Raw genomic sequence first — 19,944 nt, forward strand, 5'->3', positions numbered from 1 at the left:
CTGCCAGAGCTCACCCCTAGGTTGGGGTGGCTCCGTGTGGTGGAAAAGTCTCTCCTCCAGCCTGAGCTTCTCAAGAAAGGCTCAGCAGTCTCTGTTGTTGGTCTCAAGGCAGTTTATTGTGAGTTATCTAAAAGATTTTCTCCTGGGGCTGCTGTGGTTTGCTCACAGCTCAGGCAGAGGCACACACACACCCTGACATCCTCTCTGACCCCGACTGCTTCTTCTCTCCCACCCAGGGCTGCTGCTGTCTTTTATATGGTACATTACGTGTTACATGTTCACAGTTTTTCCCAATGCCTATTACCTATATTAAATGGTGATTTTCTATCTTTTATATGGTACATTACGTGTTACATGGTTACAGTTTTTCCCAATGCCTATTACCTATATTAAATGGTGATTTTCTACTCTAAACCAATCTGTGAGTGCCAACATCACCAAGAACATGGAGGTGAGGAAGGAGAAAGAGGGAGGACAGGGCAGGCCCAAATCCCAAATTCATCTTAAACCCTCTGACCCCCATGTACAAAACCAAAACCCCCTGTACAGCACTCAAAAATTCTTCCCTCTACTTTGTGACTACTTCTACTGTAATATCTAAACTTTTGTGACTTCTTGTTCTCCCTGCAAGGTTGGTAAATCGTTCCATGGCTCAAATCCAAAATCACAGCTGTTTGCAGCTGCCTGCCAGGGTCTCAAATGCTCCTGACCTGGGCCAGGAACATCCAAAAATGTCTGAGGGACATTTTGAGTTCCGACATTTTCCCTTTCTGCTCCCCTCTCAGTCTGATGAAGGATGAAATGCCAGTCATGTTTCTGCAGACAGGGACACCAACGTGGGTCAGCTTTCCACAAACACATTTAAACCTCCTCCATCCTCCACATGCCAATGCTGACTCCTGGCTTTGCTTTCCAGAGGGAAAGCAGGAAAGAAAAACCCAAATAAAGATAAAGCAGCCGCTGGGATAAAGTTGTTCTGCGCTGCCCTTGCATCCCATCAACAGAAACAGAAATTTTCCTGCAGAATCCAGCCCTGGCCTTTGCCAGGTCTGTGCTTGGGTCCTGGAACTGCTACTTCCACACATTTAGGGAAAATACTGATTTGCATTGATACAGAACCCCTAGGGAGCATCTAAGGAGCAGAATTATTTCTTCAGCTAGGTCAAGAGCATTATTTCAGTCACAGACCAGGAGGTTTAGAGGCAAAAGGAGAGGTGTCACGAGAAGTTTCCTAATTACACAGCAAATAACACAACCTCCTGGTTTCTTGTGCTGTTCTCCAGCCACACAAACCATGAAAACTGATTAGAACATTCCATGAAAACACAGCTCAACAGCTCTGCAGATGTTTACTACTCTAAAATCAGTTTTTACAATAGATTTGTAAATCCATTAAAAAAAAAAAAAAACAACAAACACCTACATCATCATATAGTTTTTAAGAGTAAAGCCCCTAGATAAAATAAATATCTGCATTTTAAATATTTTTTTTTCATATTAAAGGCAAAATGAATAAATAGGAAGAGAGATGGGGGGAAATGTCAAGCCTGTGTCTTGCTTTTTCCTGAATTTCTCAAGCAGAAGAGGAACTGTGGTCTTGTGAGTGACCTCAGCTGGCTCCAACACCTCCCATGCAACTCCCTGCCCTCTCCAGAACTCCTTCCAGCCAGAAAGCAAAATAATTTCCCAAGAAACACTGCAGGCTTAGGAGATTCCCAGCTTTAGGCCAACGTGCATTGATAATTTCCAAGTGCCACTGCTTTAAGTAATAATGAATTCAGCTTATTTATAACCCTGGGGGGGAAACAAAGCAGGTAAAAAACCTCCATTTCTGCTCTGACTTCAGGATCCTCCTATCCCAGATGAAAGTAAAGTAGGTTATAGATCCATCCTCTGCTGTGAACTCCCTGTTGGTCCTATTCATCAAGAATAATAAAAAAAAAATAAAAAAGGAAAGGAAAGGGAAAAAAGAGGAGCTTACGTGAGGCTTAGCCTAGTTTTCCACCCAGCAGGGACTGTGGGGAAGGAGCAGAGGTTGGGAGCTCATCGCTAACACTGATGGCCTGTGCACAGCTCAGCCAGGATTTCAGCAAAGAGAAGCCCTGGGGTGTGGGAACATGTGGGAAAATGCAAATAAACGCCCTCATTCCTGAGTTAAGGTCACACCAGCCCCAGTCCTGGGGGGTAGGCAGGTGGAGAGGCTGATTTTGGGTAAGGCAGCAAGGCTGAGGTTGATATAAATGGCATTTTTCCTTGAAAAGGCACTGGAGGAATGTGGCAAGCACATTTCTCTCCCTCTCAAGGTTATTCATAGAGGGGCACAGAGGAAAGAAAGAGAAAACAATTTCTATTTCTGCTCCTTGTTTTTCCATGTGGAATATGTTTGGAGAATTGTTTACTTGGCATGAGTTCTTGGTTGGATTCTGTGAGGATTGTTTGAGCTGGTGGCCAATCCAACCCACCTGGGGCTGGACTCTCAGAGAGGGTCATGAGTTGTGTTAGAGTCAGAGAAAGTAGTATGTAGTTTTAGTGTCCTCCTTTTATGTATTATATATATTAATAATTATATATATATAAATATTTATTTATCTATAATATTTATAGATAATATTAATATATTATATATTAATAATTATATATGGATATATATTGAATATATATTATATATATTAATGTGTTTTAGCATAGTTATAATAAAGAAATCATTCAGCCTTCTGAGTTGAGTCAGACATCATAATTTCTTCCCATTGGGTTCACCTGCATTTACAATAGAGGAGGAATCAGGGGTTTGACACTTGGTAGGAAACCACCCAATTTAAGAACTGGGAGCACCCCAGCCAGGCTGCTCTCACCAGCTGGCAGCTGCAGGAGAAAAACAGGGATGAAATTCCCATTTTTCCCTTGGGGACACCTGGGACAACGGGGTCTTTGCAGGGGGAAGAACTGGATGTTCCAGCTCCAAAATGATGTTTGTTTACAGAGTTTCATGTCACAACAAAACCCTTCAAATGCACAGAGGCTTCGGTGAGAAAAAGAGTGAGGTGGGGGATGCAGGGGAAATTGGGTCATGTTAAAAAATCAATTGCTGTAAGATGTAAGAAAAGCTAAGAAAATGAAATGATTTAAAGCAGATTTGTGTGCCCTTGGTGTCATCAAGCTGCCATGGCTGGCTGGCAGTGTTATCTCTGAACTGTGGTTCTGCCTGGGAGGCAGCCACACCAGGACATGCCAGGGAAAAGGGAAAGAAAGGGAAAAAGGGAAAGAAAATGTGGGAAAAGCTGGGGATTTGAAGTCCAGGTTGTGAAAAAACAGAAGGGGCATCTGGCTCCTACATTTCCAGCTCAAACCCTCTGGCTCCTGAATTTCCATTTCAAACCCTCTGGCTCCTGCATTTCCAGAAGGTTTAAAACACATCATCTCTTATCAACCCCTCAGATTTCAGTGATCCCTGTGGAATTTTTTCCATTTGCCTGCTGAACACATGGATCAATCTCTGGGATTGTGGTTTTGGTTGTTTGGAATTCAGTAGACCACCCCCCTCCCCCCCCCCCCCCCGCCAAAAAAAACAAAACAAAACAAAAAACATTTTCATTATTAATTGTTCTTGAAAGAGTGACTTCCTTGACAATTTAGTCTCCAAAAGATAAAATGAATGCATTGGAGGGCAATGAGGGTTCACCAGTAAAGACTTTGAGCAGCCATTACAATGTGTTCCTTAGCAACTAACAGTGAAAATTATGGGATTTACTTGTGTAAAAGATATAACAGCAAACATTCTGGCAATGGGGATATTGGAAAAAAGCCCTTTTCAGTAGGATGCTGGGAGTAATTTTCTCTTTCTACCACCACAGTGAAATTATTTTGGGATGGTAGGTCAAAGCTCCAAAGTATTCTCATTGCAACCACATTATTGCAGGATTTTCTGCCACTCTTTGCCCTGTGCAGTGCTGGGTCCTGGATGCTAATTCATGTTTAATAATTATTTTTGAAGGAAAAAAAAAAAACAACCTTTCTATAAAATGAATTATTTTAATAAAGTGCGTGTAGGGAAGAGTTTTTAGAAACAACAGCATGATTCCCTTCACTTCAGAGGAGGTTCATGGTAACAGGGAAGAAAGTAAAGAGTTCCTAGAATAGAATCAGAATATCCTGAGCAGGAAGGGACCCCCAGGGATCAACCCTCATGAGTAATGTGGGACTCAGATTCAGTCAAAGAGAGAAATGCGAGTTTTTAGCCAGGCAGAAGCCTGGGAAAGAGCTGGAGAAGAATGTAAATAATTCTCTGTCTTTCTTGTTTTTCACACTGTTTATAGTTAAGTTCTATCACTGTGCGTCAAGCACTTTGCACCAATGCTGTGGGTTGTTTTCACTTCAGAACCAATGGAGTTGGTCCTCACGAAGCTCTGATAAAAGAGCAGTGTATTTTGAATAAATTGGAGTTTTACTCTCAGCAGCTTCTGATCAGTCTTCTCATTCCTGTCCTGCCTCGACAGAGACAAGTAATCCAATGGGAAAGGTACCAAAGGCAAGGTGGGGCTGCTGCCCTGCTCAGAGGTGGAAACAGCCAACCTCCAACCCCATTCTTTGGGCACTGAGGACACAGTGAACCAGTTCAGGCTCAATTCCACCCAGAAAATCAGACATTTCACCTGTCTGGGGACATCTGCAGTATGAGGAGGAGGAGGAAGAGAACAAGGAGATCTTTCCCCTTCTTTTTAACCTCCTGGGGCAGCACAGTGATGCTCCAGCCCAGCTCCAGCATCCTCAGAGGAGATCTCCCTTCAGACTCATTATCCTCTGCCCCCTGGGGCCTCATTTCTGGTCTGAAATTGGGCCCTCAGCCCCCTGGACATTTTGGCTAACTGCAGAAAACATCCACAGCATCAGCATGGATCTGCTAAATTAGAGATTCAAGGGAAACTCCTTCCTGGGAAATGGCCATGGGTTGGAAAGGGAATTTCAGAGAGGCCTCTGAGCACAGAGCAGAGGGAAGGTCATCAGCCATCCTGCCCCCATGGGGGCCCACAAATAAAACCTCCTGAAAAGTAGATCCCATTTCTCTAACAACTCCTGTTTCACAGACATCATTTTCAGGCAGTTTTGTAACAACAGGGGGCAAAACAATGATATGACTGAAAACCAGCTCTGATTCAAACTTGATTTTCCTCTTTGGATGCCCATTTCCAAATCAACAGCGTGTGACAAACAGCAGTGCTGAGGAGAAAGGCAGCAGCTCCTGCACAGCTCCCAGAGGGTTCATTTCCAAACCAGCATCCTGCAGCTGGCAGCAGCTTTGTGAATTTTCACGTTAAACTAAATCTTGCTGAGGAGTTTAGGGCTAAATTGAGTCAAGTTATCACAGCAGGGAGAGAATATTTCATCTGTGAGCATTGGGGATGGCTCCATGAGAGGAGAGAGGGGTCATCTCTTGGGAGAGGCTTGGTCCTGTGCCTGCTGCTGCTGGTGGAGATGGAGCAAACACAGCCTGGAGACCCCTGGGGTGGGGGGTAATGGAGATTTGGTTCCAAAGCTTTGGCAGTAAAACACAAACTGCAGCCTCAGCAAGGTAAAATAAATCCAGAGTTCTCTCTAATTAGAGATGCTGCCCTGTAGGAGCTCATCAATCAGCAGGAATTGTCCTGCCTCGCTCTGATCACCCCACTGTGATCATAAACAACCTGGACATCCAAGAGTTAAACCAGAGGGAAACCCTGCACTGTCCCATTTCCTCTGGAGCCCCTGCCAGCAGTGCTGCCCAGCTGGAACAGGCTGGAAGATCAGCACCACCAAATGAAAATAAATCTGAATACCCAGATCTCCAAATGCCCAGCCCTGAGAAGGGTTTGCAAGGGCTGGGCACAGCAGGAGCTTCTCCAGGGGTGATTTTGAGAACTTTCCATGGTGATCTGATGACTATGGAGGTGCGGGTATAAATATAAATCAGACATTAAGGTTGGAAACAACCCCCAAGATCAAGCCCAACCTTTGGGAAGACACCAGAGCCACAAACCATGTCACAAAGTGCCACATCTGCTCACATCTGAGCAATTCCAGGGATGGGGACTCCACCACTGCCCTGGGCAGCCTCTTCCAATGCTTAACCACACTTCAGCAAGGAAACTTTTCCTGATATCCTCCCCTGCCACAACTTGAGGCCATTTCCTTTTGTCCTACCACTTGTTTCCTCAGAGAAGAGACCAACCCTCACCTTGCCACCACCTCCCTCCAGGGAATTTTGGAGAGTGACAGAACAACTGCCAGCACCTGTGAGATGTTCCATTCTGTAAATATTCCATGGTCAGCTTGAGTGTGTCCAGAGGAGGCAGCAAGGCTGGAGAGGGCTGGGAACACAAATCCTGTGAGGAACCCCTGAGGGAGCTGGGGATGTCCAGCCTGGAGAAAAGGAGACTCAGGGGTGACCTTGTCACTCCCCACAGCTCCTGAAGGGTTGTTGTAGTCAGGTGGGGTTGGGCTCTTTCTCCAGGCAGCACTGACAGAACCAGACCACAAAGCCTTGAGCTGCACCAAGAGAAATTTAGGTTGGATATTGGGAAAAGGTTTTTTACAGAAAGGTGATAAAGTTCTGGAATGCTCTGCCCAGGGAGGTGGTGGAGTCCCCATCCCTGGGTGTGTTTAACAGACCCTGGATGTGGCTCTGGGTGCCAGGGCTGAGTTGAGGTGTTGGGGCTGGGCTGGACTCGATCCTGAAGGTCTTTTCCAACCCACTGATCCTGGGATTGTGTGGCTCTGGGATTCTGTGATTTAATCCTTTGGCAAGGACACGCTGGGAGCTCATCCTCCCTGTCCTGCCAAGGGGACAGGAGCTGAGCAGGAGGAAAAAGCTGCAAATTCATCACTTTGGGCGGGCTGTGGGCCAACTCTGGTGCCACTGGAAATCAATGGGAGCTTTATCTCCATCCTCAGGATCCGGGCCACAAAAACCAACTTGGGTCACGTGTTGGAAGGGGTGGGCTCAGCCCCAAAGTGTCGCCTCCCAGCCACTACTCCTGCTTGATTCCAGGGTTATTCCCCAGCAGAAACCATAGCACAGTGAATAAAATCATCAAGCTATGCCCCAGCCTATAAAATAAAAAGCCCATCATTTAATCTAGTTCAGCTGTGTTTCTGTAGATCTTTGTGGAAAAGCCATTATTAGATCCATACTCAAGAGTTTAAAGCTTTTTTATTTCCTGAAAGCCTGTGTTGCTATAAGCACAGGGCTTAGGGTATCATTAATCCATATTCTGTTACTGTGGCACAGCAGATTCCTCACTCGGTGAAAATATGTTCAATTTTAGAGACAACTAGCGTGGAAAATAAAAGATAAAAAGGGGGGGAAGAGAAAGGGAAAAAGAGGGAGGAAGAAAAAATAAAAAAGGACAAACCTGAAATGAAAATGCCATATCAAAAAGCAAGTATTCGGGGGAAATATTAGCACTTTTATCATAATGAGTTTGTAACCTAAATACATATTTCAAGGAAGAAATTGCTGACCCTGTCTGCCCTCCACAGGAGGCTGAATGGCTCAATCACAGCTTAATCTTCCCTGAAAAGGCTACAGAAGAATATCACAGCCCTTGAAGAACAACACACTTTACTGATGCCCCAAGACTCACAATTTAACTCTTGAAAGGAGGGGAGAAAAAACCCTCAAATCTCACCCATCAGTCTCAAAAAAACCGCCAACAGTCATTTCCTCAGAAATAAAAATGAGATAAAACTAAAACCACACAACACAAGGTAAGGATGGAAAGCAAGGGATTGCTCAGATGAAGGGTGAAGCTTCACATGCTCTTTTTTAGTTTCTTAGAGGCAGAGCCTTTGTAGTAAAGTTAAATCACTCTGTGTTTCCTAGTTCAGCTAATTCTGCTTGCAATCCCTTTGATTAGAGAAGACAAAAAAATTGTTTTGTCAAAGCCCACCTTGAGAAACCTTATATTTTTTTTTCTTTACTCCAAATGTTTCTAAGCTGATCATGCTGTTTTAGCAAAATAAATGTAATCCAGGAGTCAAAAATGTATCCATTTATCTGAGTTCCCCACCATTACTGGAAAGGAGCAAGCTTTGTTTTTAAATCCAGTTTTCCCAGGCAGGAACCAGTCAGAGCCAGTGTGGGAATCCAAAGCTTCCCTCTGGCTGCCCTGGCAGGTCTGGGAGCCTGGCAGGGGTCAGGAACCCCTGGACAGAGCCCCCAGAGACACTGCCTGTGATCTCTGCCCATGGAAAAGAGTTTTCAATCTTACAGGATGAATTACCAGCTCTGAGTGTTTGATATAAATAATAATTAAGTGTGGCACAGGTGCAAAAGTAAAATTTTAGGATTCTAGATGAGGGGTCCAAAGGGGACAAGATGGAGGAAATTGGGTGTGCCTTGTCCTTTTTCTCCTTCTTCACGCCCTCCATGTCTCACTGTGGTGTTGGCATTTTTCTGTTGGTTCAGGCTGGGGACACACTGTCCAACGTAGGTGACAGATATTGGCTGCAACTCTGCTTTAACCCAAAATAAACACAGAGCTGCCCATTTTGCCTTTTTTCCCTCAGAGTGCCCACACCTGATGTACCACTGAAACCCAGGACTTGTGAAATCCATCACTATGAATTCACCCCTTGTGGAGATTATGCTCCTTTTGAACATTGGGAAGCTTTAATTCCCCAAGGAATGGATCAATGGTGAGATCCATTTGGCAGATCCTTTCCTAGGTTACCTCTTCCTCAAGAAATAGGACATTTTATCCCATATAATCCATACAATTCCAGCTAAATATTGATAATTCAAGACCTGTATTCCTTATTCACATTTCCCCTTTCCCTCTCTCCATGAATTATGAGAACACCCCATAACCCACCAGGAAAAGTTGGGAGAACACACCCAGCTCCCAATTTTTCCAGCACAGGAACAGAGGCTGCCTTCTTACTCACAGGCAAACTGCAGCTGTGCTTCTCTGCTGACAATGGTTCCGAAGGGGTTTGTTGCTACACACTGGTACATCCCAGCATCCTGGCTTTTATTGGGATTATTGATCAGCAGGTCTCCTTCCAGCAGGCTGTAGCGGTAATCCATGCCCACGTCGATACTGCTTCCATTTAACTTCCACCTGGAGCACAGAATGCCAAAGTTAAACTCTGCTGATGCTCCTGTGTGGTTGAAAACACAGCGTGAAGTAAGTAAAGATTTAGAACAGCTCTGGCTACTTATTAAAAATAAAATAATAAAAGAAAAGATGGTGCAAAAATGCAAATTTCCTGAGCGGTATTGAAATATTCCAGTATTTAACTGAAAGAGCAATATCCTTGACATATATTTCAGTCTCTGAAATGATTAATGCTTCTGTAGTTGCTGGTGTTGCTGCTCTTTGGAATTAATCACTTGGCAAGGGGAAGTCCCTGGGACAGGATCTCTAACCCATTCAACTCCACTGAGGATATTTTTTTTTCTCCTCTCCTGACTTGCTGCTTGTTGGTTTATAAATTTAAGAAAATTCCCTCCCAGCAGATGTTGTCACAAGGTGGGGCACTGCGGAATTCCAGCTCCTCCCAGTTTCTCTGTGCACTCTGGAGCTGTGCTTGCACCATGAACCCGTGGCTTTCATGGCACTAAAGAGCTGGCTGTGCCAGGAGCCAGAGGCCTGGTGGCTCTAACTGGTTTCAGAGTGGCATTTACTGGTGAGCAGAGTGAGAGGCACCAAAGGGAAGAGAAGAGCAGCACCAACGATTTCCAGGGGAAAATGAATAAATAAAAGGGAAGAGAAGAGCAGCACCAATGATTTACAGCAGCAGCACCACTGCAGGAGGACAGCACCTTCCTCCAAGGATCCCAAAGCAGCTACTAAAGCTGAAGAGAATGAGGAGTTTTGTCCACGTTGATGGGAAAGGATGGTTAACCTGAGAGCCAGGGCTATTTATAATCCTTTTGTAACATTTCAGAGCTCCTGTCCAAGTTTTGGAATTGAGTTGCAATACCTGGAGATTTCCTGATATCATTCCCTCTGTTCCTAACGCCCCAGGATCACAGAACATCCTGAGCTGGAAGGGACCCACAAGGACCATCAAAGTCCAGCTCCTGGCTGGGACACCCCAAATCCCACCCTGGGCATCCCTGGGAGGGATTTCCAAACCCTCCTGGAGCTCTGGCAGCCTCTGTGCCCATTCCCTGGGGAGCCTGGGCAGTGCCAGCACCCTCTGGGGGAAGAACCTTTCCCTAAAATCCAAGCTGAACCTCCCTGGCCCAGCTCCAGCCCCTCCCTGGATGCTGTCCCTGGTGACAGAGCAGGGATCAGAGCTGCCCCTGTGGATTATTTTGGGATCAGTGCTGTGGAAGCCTCCAGGGACATGACATACACACAACAGAAAGGCTCATGTGTGGTGGCTCCAAGAACAATCAAACACTGAACAAACCCAATGGTTGGTCTGGGATTTCCTTTCACTTCACAGCTCAGCTTCACTTTCTTCTCCTCCGAGCCCAAGGGGAAGATGAGGCTGTCAGGCTCCTGGAGGAACACCGGCCCGTGCAGGGTGTTGTCATCTGCAGGGACAGGGAAAAGGGACAGGTCACTCATGGAATCTCCATCCTCCAGCCTTAAAATACAAACCAGAGTCTCAGCAGCAAGAGGCTGTGTGCCATTCACCTTCGAGAAGACCTGGTGTCACTTTATCTAGTTTATAACAGCAGATTTTTTTTTCCCCCAAAAGCCACTGAACCTCACACGGAGTCATGAAAATGTCCTACACTGAACAGGGAATGAAATCTCACCCAATGCTCAAACAGTGGGAACAGACTCTGCTGTCACAGCAAAGCTCAGTTCAAACCACAATGCCCTGGCACCAGCCCCACACCTCCCCAGGAATGAGGCTCCCAGCCCTGACAAGGACATTCCCCTCTTGTGCCCTTCAGAGCATTAAAAACCCACACTAGGTATAGGTAGAAGAGGGAAAATATTTTGGCAAAACAAGCTGACACGACCTTCAAGGAGCTCAGGAGTCATTTCCCAGCAGTCCAGCACTCTGAGGTTGGTGATTACTGACGGGAGCCTCCCTTGTGCTGACTTTCCTCCTTCATTTTAAAAATACACTTTGGTTTTTTGAGCTGTTAAGTCCTCCCTTTCTCCTTTCCTCTCTTATTGTTAATGCAGGCGAACTCAATGGGAAGAAATGACGATGTCTGACTCAAGTCAGAAGGCTGAATTATTTCTTTATTATAGCTATGCTAAAATACATTAATATCCTATATAAAGGGAGGATACTAAAACTACATACTACTTTCTCTGACTCTAACACAACTCGTGACCCTCTCCGAGAGCCCAGCCCCAGGTGGGTTGGATTGGCCACCAGCTCAAACAATCCTCACCAGAATCCAACCAAGCATCACCCCAGGTAAACAATTCTCCAAACACATTCCACATGGGAAAAACAAGGAGCAGAAATAGAAATTGTTTTCTCTTTCATTTCTCTCTGTGCACCTCTATGAAAAATCCTCAGAGGGAAAGAAATGTGCTTGCCACACTCTCTCCTCAGCCACTTTCTGCTTTCACCTTATCAACTTCTCCTCTCTCAGACCTGGGAGATGCTCAAAGCCCATCTCTGCTCAGCTCTTCCCTGCCCACCGCTCTGCAGCGAGCAGAGAATTTCAGGGAATTCACTGACCCTGCTCAAAACACCCACAGAAAGCCCTGACCAAATTCCCTGCTCTCCATCCCGTTTGTATCAGTTTTATCTCCACAGTGGCTGTTCAGAACACAAAAGAAACCAACTTTTCCTGCCTGAAAAGATCAGCTATCTTGATTTCACCGAGACTTTTCCTCTCATCAGTGTCAATGTCTGGCTGCTCCTCTGAGTTCAGAGTAAGTAAGGACACGGTGGAAGTGCTCACAGTCAGAAAATCTTCCAGCTGACTGGAAGGAACCTTGATTTAACATTTTTAAATCATTTTCCAATCTTTTGCTGCCCTGCTGACTCTGTTCTTTCAGCGTGCAGGGACTTGCAGGGATGTGAACAAGGAATTCACTTTAGTCAGGCTGCTGGAAGCCCACCCAGATGGGGATACAGGAAATTTGTGGGTATAGGAGGTCAAGGGAAAATGAATAAATAAAATTTAGAGATGATGGGATGTACAAAAAATGTAGGGGAAAAAAAAAAAAGAATGAACAGAAGATGATGGATCTTCCAGATGGAAGGAAGGTGAGAATGAATGGGAATAACCCTGACATAGCCTGACTCTGGGAAATCAGCTGGATTTACTAAGGACAGAACAACACTTCAGAGCAAATTCTGTCATCTCCACGGAATTATTTCACAGAGACTCTCCAGGAAGATTAGAAAGGAACTGCCTCTCCCCTATGTCCCCTCCTTCAGGCCCCATCACAAGCACAGTCACAGCCCTTGTATTTATCTTTATTTTTAATTATATGTTAACAATACCTGACTGAAGCTCATCTGTTATTCACAACACATTTCACATCATCTCTAGCTTTAAATTACACCTGTGTGCAACTCATGTTGCTGGTGGGAAAAGATAATCATAACCATAAAGCATAAGGGACTGGATTATGGCATCCAAACTTGTTCCTGAGACCCTGCACTCCCTGAGCAGCCTCATTCACCCTAAGAAAGGATATTATAGCCTGGCCCAGAAGGATTATAGCTCTGAGAAGTGTACGAGTGGCTTTGAAAGCAAGAGATTTAAAATATATTTGAATTTATCCAGTTTTCTCACTGGAAAACACACAAGTGCTCAGGTCCTGTGTAAGAGTTGCTTCAAATCCCAGGAGCACAGAGCCTGGTGGTGGCAGGAGCCAGAGCATCCCAGATAATCCAGTTAAGGAGCTGCTGACTCAGGGATGTGTTGGATTGCTTCTGTCACCTGCCTCACACCCCTCTCTGGGCTGTCATCTGCTGTTACTTCAATTAGAGAATGTCAATTTATATCACATCACACCAGAGGTCTGACTCTGGTCCTCCTCCCATCCCAGAAAAATGCAGCTTGCATTAAAAGTGAACGGTTCAGCTGCTTGAGGTGGGAAACAGGAACAAATCTGAGGCTCCAAAAGTGTCCCCACACCTCCAGGACATCACCTGGCTGCAGGGGCAGAGGTGAGCCTGCAGCATCCTGGTCTTCAAGGGTTAATGAAACTGGCCTGCACCAAGCTGGAACCATCCCATCCTGTCTGTGTAATTAATTAGTGAGCAATTAACAACTTAAAAAGCACAGATTGGAGATAGAGAACTAAAGGTAGAAATAGTGACAAATAGGTGAAAACGCTGCATTTCTCTGCTGAATATTCAATTTACTCAAGCTCAAGTAGAAACTCATGAAAGATCCAATGAAAACACTTCCAAATATTCCACCTGCCACTGACACCGTTCAATTTAACTTTTATATGGCAAAAAAAACCCCTGCCCTTCCTGTTGGGCAGCAAGGGGAAAAATCCTGGAGCGATTTTCAAGCAGAGGGAGAAGCTGTGAAGCAGCTGCAGCCTGTCAGGGGAACAGGGGAGCAGGAAAAACCTCTCAACACTGCCTAGATAAAATTATTTTGAGTGTCTTTCTTCTTCCTCTTATTGCAGCCTGTGTATAACCAAGATAAGCGAGTCCAAACTATTTAATCTTCATCCCGTGGAGCTGCTTTGCTGCAGCCTTAATGTGAGATTGAAATCATTGTGTGATTGAAATCACTGCAGCCCAGATCCCAGCCCTGGGTGATAAGGGCTGAGCCACAGAACCTGACACAGGAGGAGGATTTGCTTCACAGAGCACTAAAGAGTCACTAGTAAATAAAACAAGCTGCCATCTAGATTCTTGCAGACAGGAAACTACAAGTGCCTGCACCAGAAAAAAAAAAAAAAAGCCCATTTTTGACTAAGATGTGTTACTCAGATGTTTATTGTCAGCACAGCCAAAGGCGTTTGCTCCACTGAAGTGTCTGCTTTTGTGGGAGCAAAGTTTTGCTGTTTGGATAACTCTGAAATGCAAATTGTACACTTTTTTTAATACATTCAAAGTGGTAACATTCTTTCTGTCGCAGCACTGTCCAGGGACGTGCACTCCAACAGTGATAACACAATTTTGGCTTATCACTGGTGAACACTTTGAGCAGCTCAATCCCCAGAAACCACTGAGGCCAGGAGGAGGCTCTTTGCTGTGCTTAGAGGCTTTTTCCCTCACCCTTCTCATCAGATTGTGTCTAATAGACTCTTTTTTGGTCATTTCATCAAAAACAGAACAAGAAGCAGTGCATATCTGTGTGCACACACCTGGAAGTGCTCAGTTATTTTAGCCCACTTCCCTTTTACACCATTCAGCAGCTGCTGCCACTCCTCACACATTTCCCACTGCCCCAGGGCAATAAAATAAATAACCTTCCCAGCCAAACTCACTGGTGAGACACTCCCAGGGGCAGATTTTATTTTTCTGAGTAACATTTCTTTTGAAGAGCCCAAAAATGAGTAAAACCAGAACGAACACGAGCCGCCCTCAGCTTAAGACAACCTGCAAACAAGATTGGCTTCCAAAAAACATTTTTCCCCCTCCTTGTCAGATAAAACAAATGTACTCCTGCTCTGGGTCTGCCTCCTCTGACAGAAGTGTGTTTCTTTCAGTTAGAGGCAGGATCTAGGAAATTTCAGTGGATCTGACAATAAAAGAAGCATTTTAACCACAGAAGGAGGTGTGTGTCCATATGGTGTTGGATGGAAAGTGATAGATCATTTCAAAGAACATTCTGCTCGATGTATATTTTTCCCCTTCGTGAATTACAAAACCTATTAAAAGAAAAAAAAAAAAAGCCAGATTAATTGGAATACATTCCAAATGAAGAGTATATTTGCTGTGTCCCTCCAGTACCCCAAAGCTGAGAGCCAGCACATGCAGTTGGATGCTAAATTCTGTCATCTTCCCCTGCTTTTGAGGACTTGAAACATGAGGAATGTCAGCTGAGGTTAATTCACACCAAACAGGTGGAACCACTCCTATTCTCTCTGAACATTAAGCCTGGTGACAAATATGGTACCTAAATAGAACTGCTTTAATTTCCATTGAAAGTTATGGCCAATTTGAGAGAAAGTTTAATTGAATATTCCACACCGTAGGGAAAGATAATAACTAAACTGAACAGAGAATTCTTGGAGTATATCCAGGGTAAATGAGAGAAATCCTTTCCTTGTTTGCTGCTGAGGGAATTGCTCCCTGCTCTGAGTGCTGGGCTGGTTTCATACACTGCCACAAGCTGGTATTTCTTCAAGACAAAACTGCACCTTGGGAAGAGCAGCTCTTCAGAAAAGGGGGAAGTGGAATGGATGGGACAGCTCAAGGGCAGGCTGCACAGCAGCCTGCTCTGCAAGGTGAGCAGCTGCACTCCATCCTCCTGAGCATGAAAGGGCTCCACTGCACGCCTCACTCCTTCATTTTCACCTCTCACTCCTGCTCACATCAACTGCACTTGGCTTTGGAATTCAAACGGAGGATATTTTACACCATATGTGACTAATTCTGTAGACTTCTCAATGAGCAAGACCCACTAAGGGTGCTTACTGTCCAAAAGGAAATGAAAAAAAAAAAAAAGGATAAAATCCAGATATTGTAAAAGTGAATGAAGTGCTGTTTTCCAGGGAAGGGCCTCGTAGCTCTGCATCTTTGGGGACAGCACCTTAATACAAGTCTGGGCTTCTTTTGTGGTACCTACAGGTGCCCAACAGGTGCTGTGAGCCTCCTGCTGTCCCATTTTCTCCTGTTGTCCCCTTTTCTCCTCCTGTCCCAAGCCCAGGGTACAGCCCTGCCTGTGAGGTGCCACACCAAAGCAGGGTCAGATATTCCCCAGAGACCACAGGAGCCCAGGAGGAAGCCAAGGAAGGAAAAAATCTCCCCTCTGGTAAAGGCAGGGGTGGAAGAGCTCCAGCATTGAAGATGGATTCTGACAGCTCCACTGAGGAGTGGCCTGGGGCTCTGGAGCATGAAAGGCAGGGTTAAACTCAGCAGTGTGTCCTGAGCTCTGATCAGACACACAAATGTGGAAATTTGTGTAGGGATGTCATAGGCACAATTGTGGATATTTGTATGTGGATATCCTACACACAAATGTTGATATTCAGGTGTGAATACCATACACACAAATGTGGGTATTTGTATGTGGATATCCTACACACAAATGTTGATATCCTACATATAAATGTGGATATTTGTATGTGGCTATCTTACACACAAATGTGGATATTTGTATGTGAATACCATACGCACAAATGTGGATATTCGTATGTGGATGTCCTAAACACAAATGTGGATATTCAGGTGTGGATATCCTACACACAAATGTAGATATTCACACGTGGATATCCTACACACAAATGCTGATATCATACACACAAATGTGGATATTCACATGTGGATATCCTACACACAAATGTGGATATTTGTATGTGGATATCATACACACAAATGTGGATATTCATATGTGAATACCATACACACAAATGTGGACATTTGTATGTGGATATCCTACACACAAATGTGGATATTTGTATGTGAATACCATACACACAAATGTGGATATTCACATGTGGATATCCTACACACAAAGGTGGATTTTCCCTGGGCCTCCTCTCCTGGCTCCAGACCACTGGCAGAGGCCATTCCCATCACAGCACAAGGGTGACCTGTCCTCCAACAAAACCCTCATTTACCAGGATGCAATTTGTGTTCTCCTAGCAGGTCAACAACCTGATCATCATCACACTTGTCCCCTTCAGTATCCCACAAAAGCACATTGCTCCAGTACTGCAGGAAATCACAGATTTCCTCACCCCGCAGCCTCTTCCCTGAGTCACCACAGCCAGTAGCAGGAAAATAAACAGAGGAACTCACAGTGCCCTATTGAGGACAATATCAACCTAGGACAGAGCTGTGAGTGTAAAACTTTAGTAAAAATCAGATTAATGCAGTGCTAATGGTGCTATACCACCAGTGCTGGGTGTTCTTGCATAGAACTATTTAGGAATAGAAATGTTTCCAAGACCTGTGCTAATTATTTATTGATTTATTAGTAAAATGTAAGGTGCTGTCTGCCAGGAATACACATCATTATTGTAAAACTTTCAGCTGTCTTGAGTATAACAGGGACTGTAAAGTGGATATATCAAAAAAGCAGAAGTAGTTGGTTACATGTGCATATTTTAAAGCCACATATTTCCTTCCCACAGCACCTCCCTGGCCTTCAATTGATCTGAATCTCTGATGCAATCAGGAAGGTGTGGAAAAGCCAGGTTCACAAATGCCACCCTCCCCATCCAGCAGCAGACAGGCAGAGTTATGCAGTGAAAAATCCTCTTTCCTCCAAAATCCCAAAACCTCAGAAAGGACAAGTCCCTGGGGCAGTAATCTATAATCTCTGCCTCATCTCTTGCTGCAAAAACAAAGACAGCTCTGGCAGCTGTCCGGGCTCTCAGCTGATTGAGGAGCCAAACCCTGCAGAAAGCTTCAAGGTGAAAGGAGCTCTCTGCTGCCTGGCTTCAAGGTGAAGCTTCTTTTCTCTCCCCAGCTTTAGGTACATCAGCCACTGCCAAAGGACAGCTGATCCCTGCCAGCTTTTTTTTTTTTTTTTTAATTTTTTTTTTTTATTTTTATTATTATCCATCTATTTACAGAGCGGTTTAGGCCATGGATTCCCCTCTCAAATATTTGTGAATAAGCAGATGGAATTACCAGGGGCTGAGGAGCTCGCTGGGAAGGGGAAGTGATGATCAGCCTGGCACACTCAGAGCTGAGAGGAATTTGTCTTTCCAAACAAGCTGGGGGTCTGCTGGTGGATAAAACCAGCACTGAGAGATAAAAGAAACAATGGGAAGGTTTCCATTGATTGATGAATGGATAAAGTTTGTTTGCTTTTACAAAGTTTGCTGCTAAATTAAATTAGACATTGAAAGATGAAAGAAACAATGGGGAAAAACTCTAAGTCCTGTAAAAATTAAAAGTTAAAGGGAGGGTTATACATTAGAGGGAAATCTTTGGTATCAGGACGTCTGAACCTCTCAAGTCCCTCAGGCAAGGGGGAAAGAGAGAAGGGAAATATGGCCGGGAAATTGGGATATAAAGGAGGCTGCGTGCTCCAAAAATTGGAGAGACCCCAGGGAAATGGGCAATGGCCTCTCCCCTTATTCAAAAAACATAAAAAGACTCCTCTGTCTCCTTTTTGGACATAAAGCTCTGATGTTTGTGGGTTAATTTTCCTGACAGAGCCAAAACCTCTAAGGTAATTTACACCATGGCACTGGGGTGGTTCAGCCTGCCAAGGGGAAATCTGCACACAATCTGCAATTAAGGCAAGGGCTGGGCACAGGAAAAATCCATCAGGAATTCCAACCAATGGGCACAGAACTTCCAAACCACACACGGTTTATTCTGTGCACAAACAAAGAGCTGTTTATTATTTGCATGCTTTATTCTCTGCACAAAGCAGAGAATAAAACACCTCAGTCCACAGCAGGGAATTTCTCCTTGGCTGTTTGGTTTTGGCAATTCTGGAACATTTCCATGTCCCTGAGACAATGCTGCAACTGGACATGTGTGACAAAATTTTGTCATCTCCACCTGATGGATGTTTGTTTTCTCCTTATTTTGGGAAAAAAAAAATCCAAGTAGAATTAAACTACAAAGACATTCCTGTCTATCACAGAGCACTGGCACAGGCAAGTTTTAAGCATCTGCCCCATTACAAATATTACCCTCTGCAATTTTCTTCCTGTTTTGAAATTGGTCAGCCCTTGCCTTAAGAAGAAAGGACAATATTTCAATGTAAGAAATTAAAAGGTAACTGAAAGAATGGTGAGGAAGGAAACCTCATGTTTATCATGTTACAAATTTACATTTTTAGTGAAAAAGTTTAAGCATCAGCTTCCAATGCAAGACTGCTGGCATTCTGAGGTTTAAAATTAATCAAGATATTTAGGAAAAGAGAGTTTGGAGTTACATAGAGAGGTAAATCCAAGCCCTTCCTTGTCAGGCACTGCCCAGTCCAAAGCTGGGCAGGCTCCTGACCCTGGACAGGAAAACCTCCCTCACTTTTCACTGCTGCTAAAGCAAGAAAGTGTTTAATAATCCTGCAAACAGGATCCAAGGCTGTAATCTGCAGGTGGTTCTGTTCCATAAATGGATTTAAGGCATTTGAAGTCTGCTGTCGGGCACTGGGCTGGCAGCTCAGCTGCTCTCACTCTCTGTAACTTCGTTGGAGTGGCTGGAATTGCTCCAATTCAGGGCACATTTGAGGAGTTGCCCTTCAGTTTTCTTCAAAATGTTTCTACAAATCTCAGCAGAGCAGGAACAAAACTAATCCCAGTACCCAGTGGGAAATTGGAGAACACAGGGTTCCTGCTGTGGCTGTGGAAGCTGGGACACACCAGCACTGCCCACCCCACCACGGGCACTCCCCAACCCTAAAAAGTCCCCATTTATCCCCATTTCTCTGCTGGCTCATCCCTGCAGAGTGAACCAGACCCTCTGTGCAAACACAGATGCACAAACACACAAACCCAGCCTTAAAATCAACGCCACCAAATGCCAGACTGAGAGAGACTTAAATAAAAGTTCTCAGAGTTCAATCAGCAAAGCATCAAAGGAGCAGCCAGGAGTTCAGGTTGTACAATCTGCCCACGGATAACATGCATTCCTTTAATTTCTTTAAACGTTATGAACTTTCAGGCAACACAGCAGGGAAAAGAGATCAGTAATAGCTGTCAAAACCCTGACTTATGACTTGTGACACTGCAATTTAGCACTCTCCAAGCCTGCTTGAGGGATGGCATTTGTCAGGAGAGCCTTTCTTCCCCCTGGTGTCACACCAGCAGGTGAAGCTTTCACACACTCCTGGCTCACCTCTAAAGAGCAGCACGATGGGGATGCCCCAGAGGCAGAATTCACCTCCAGTGGTTCATTTCAAACTGCCCAGCCCAGCTCAGCTCTGGGAAG

The 19,944-nt window shown here is 44.7% G+C and overlaps 1 protein-coding gene across 7 annotated transcripts in view; it reads right to left on the bottom strand.

The window, feature by feature from the left end:
• The window catches only part of LOC110469855 (contactin-4), a 276,477-nt gene that overhangs the window by 92,940 nt on the left and 163,593 nt on the right, over window positions 1-19,944 (bottom strand). For all 7 annotated transcript variants that reach the window (XM_021529011.3, XM_021529016.3, XM_021529010.3 and 4 more), the window contains 2 exons: window positions 10,396-10,522; window positions 8,920-9,095 (listed from right to left, as the gene is read on the bottom strand). In XM_021529011.3, the coding sequence (XP_021384686.3) occupies window positions 8,920-9,095; window positions 10,396-10,522 (303 nt within the window). The remainder of the gene's footprint in view (window positions 1-8,919; window positions 9,096-10,395; window positions 10,523-19,944) is intronic.

Source organism: Lonchura striata, chromosome 12, assembly GCF_050655825.1.
Source record: "Lonchura striata isolate lonStrDom1 chromosome 12, ASM5065582v1, whole genome shotgun sequence".
Lineage (NCBI taxonomy): Eukaryota > Metazoa > Chordata > Aves > Passeriformes > Estrildidae > Lonchura > Lonchura striata.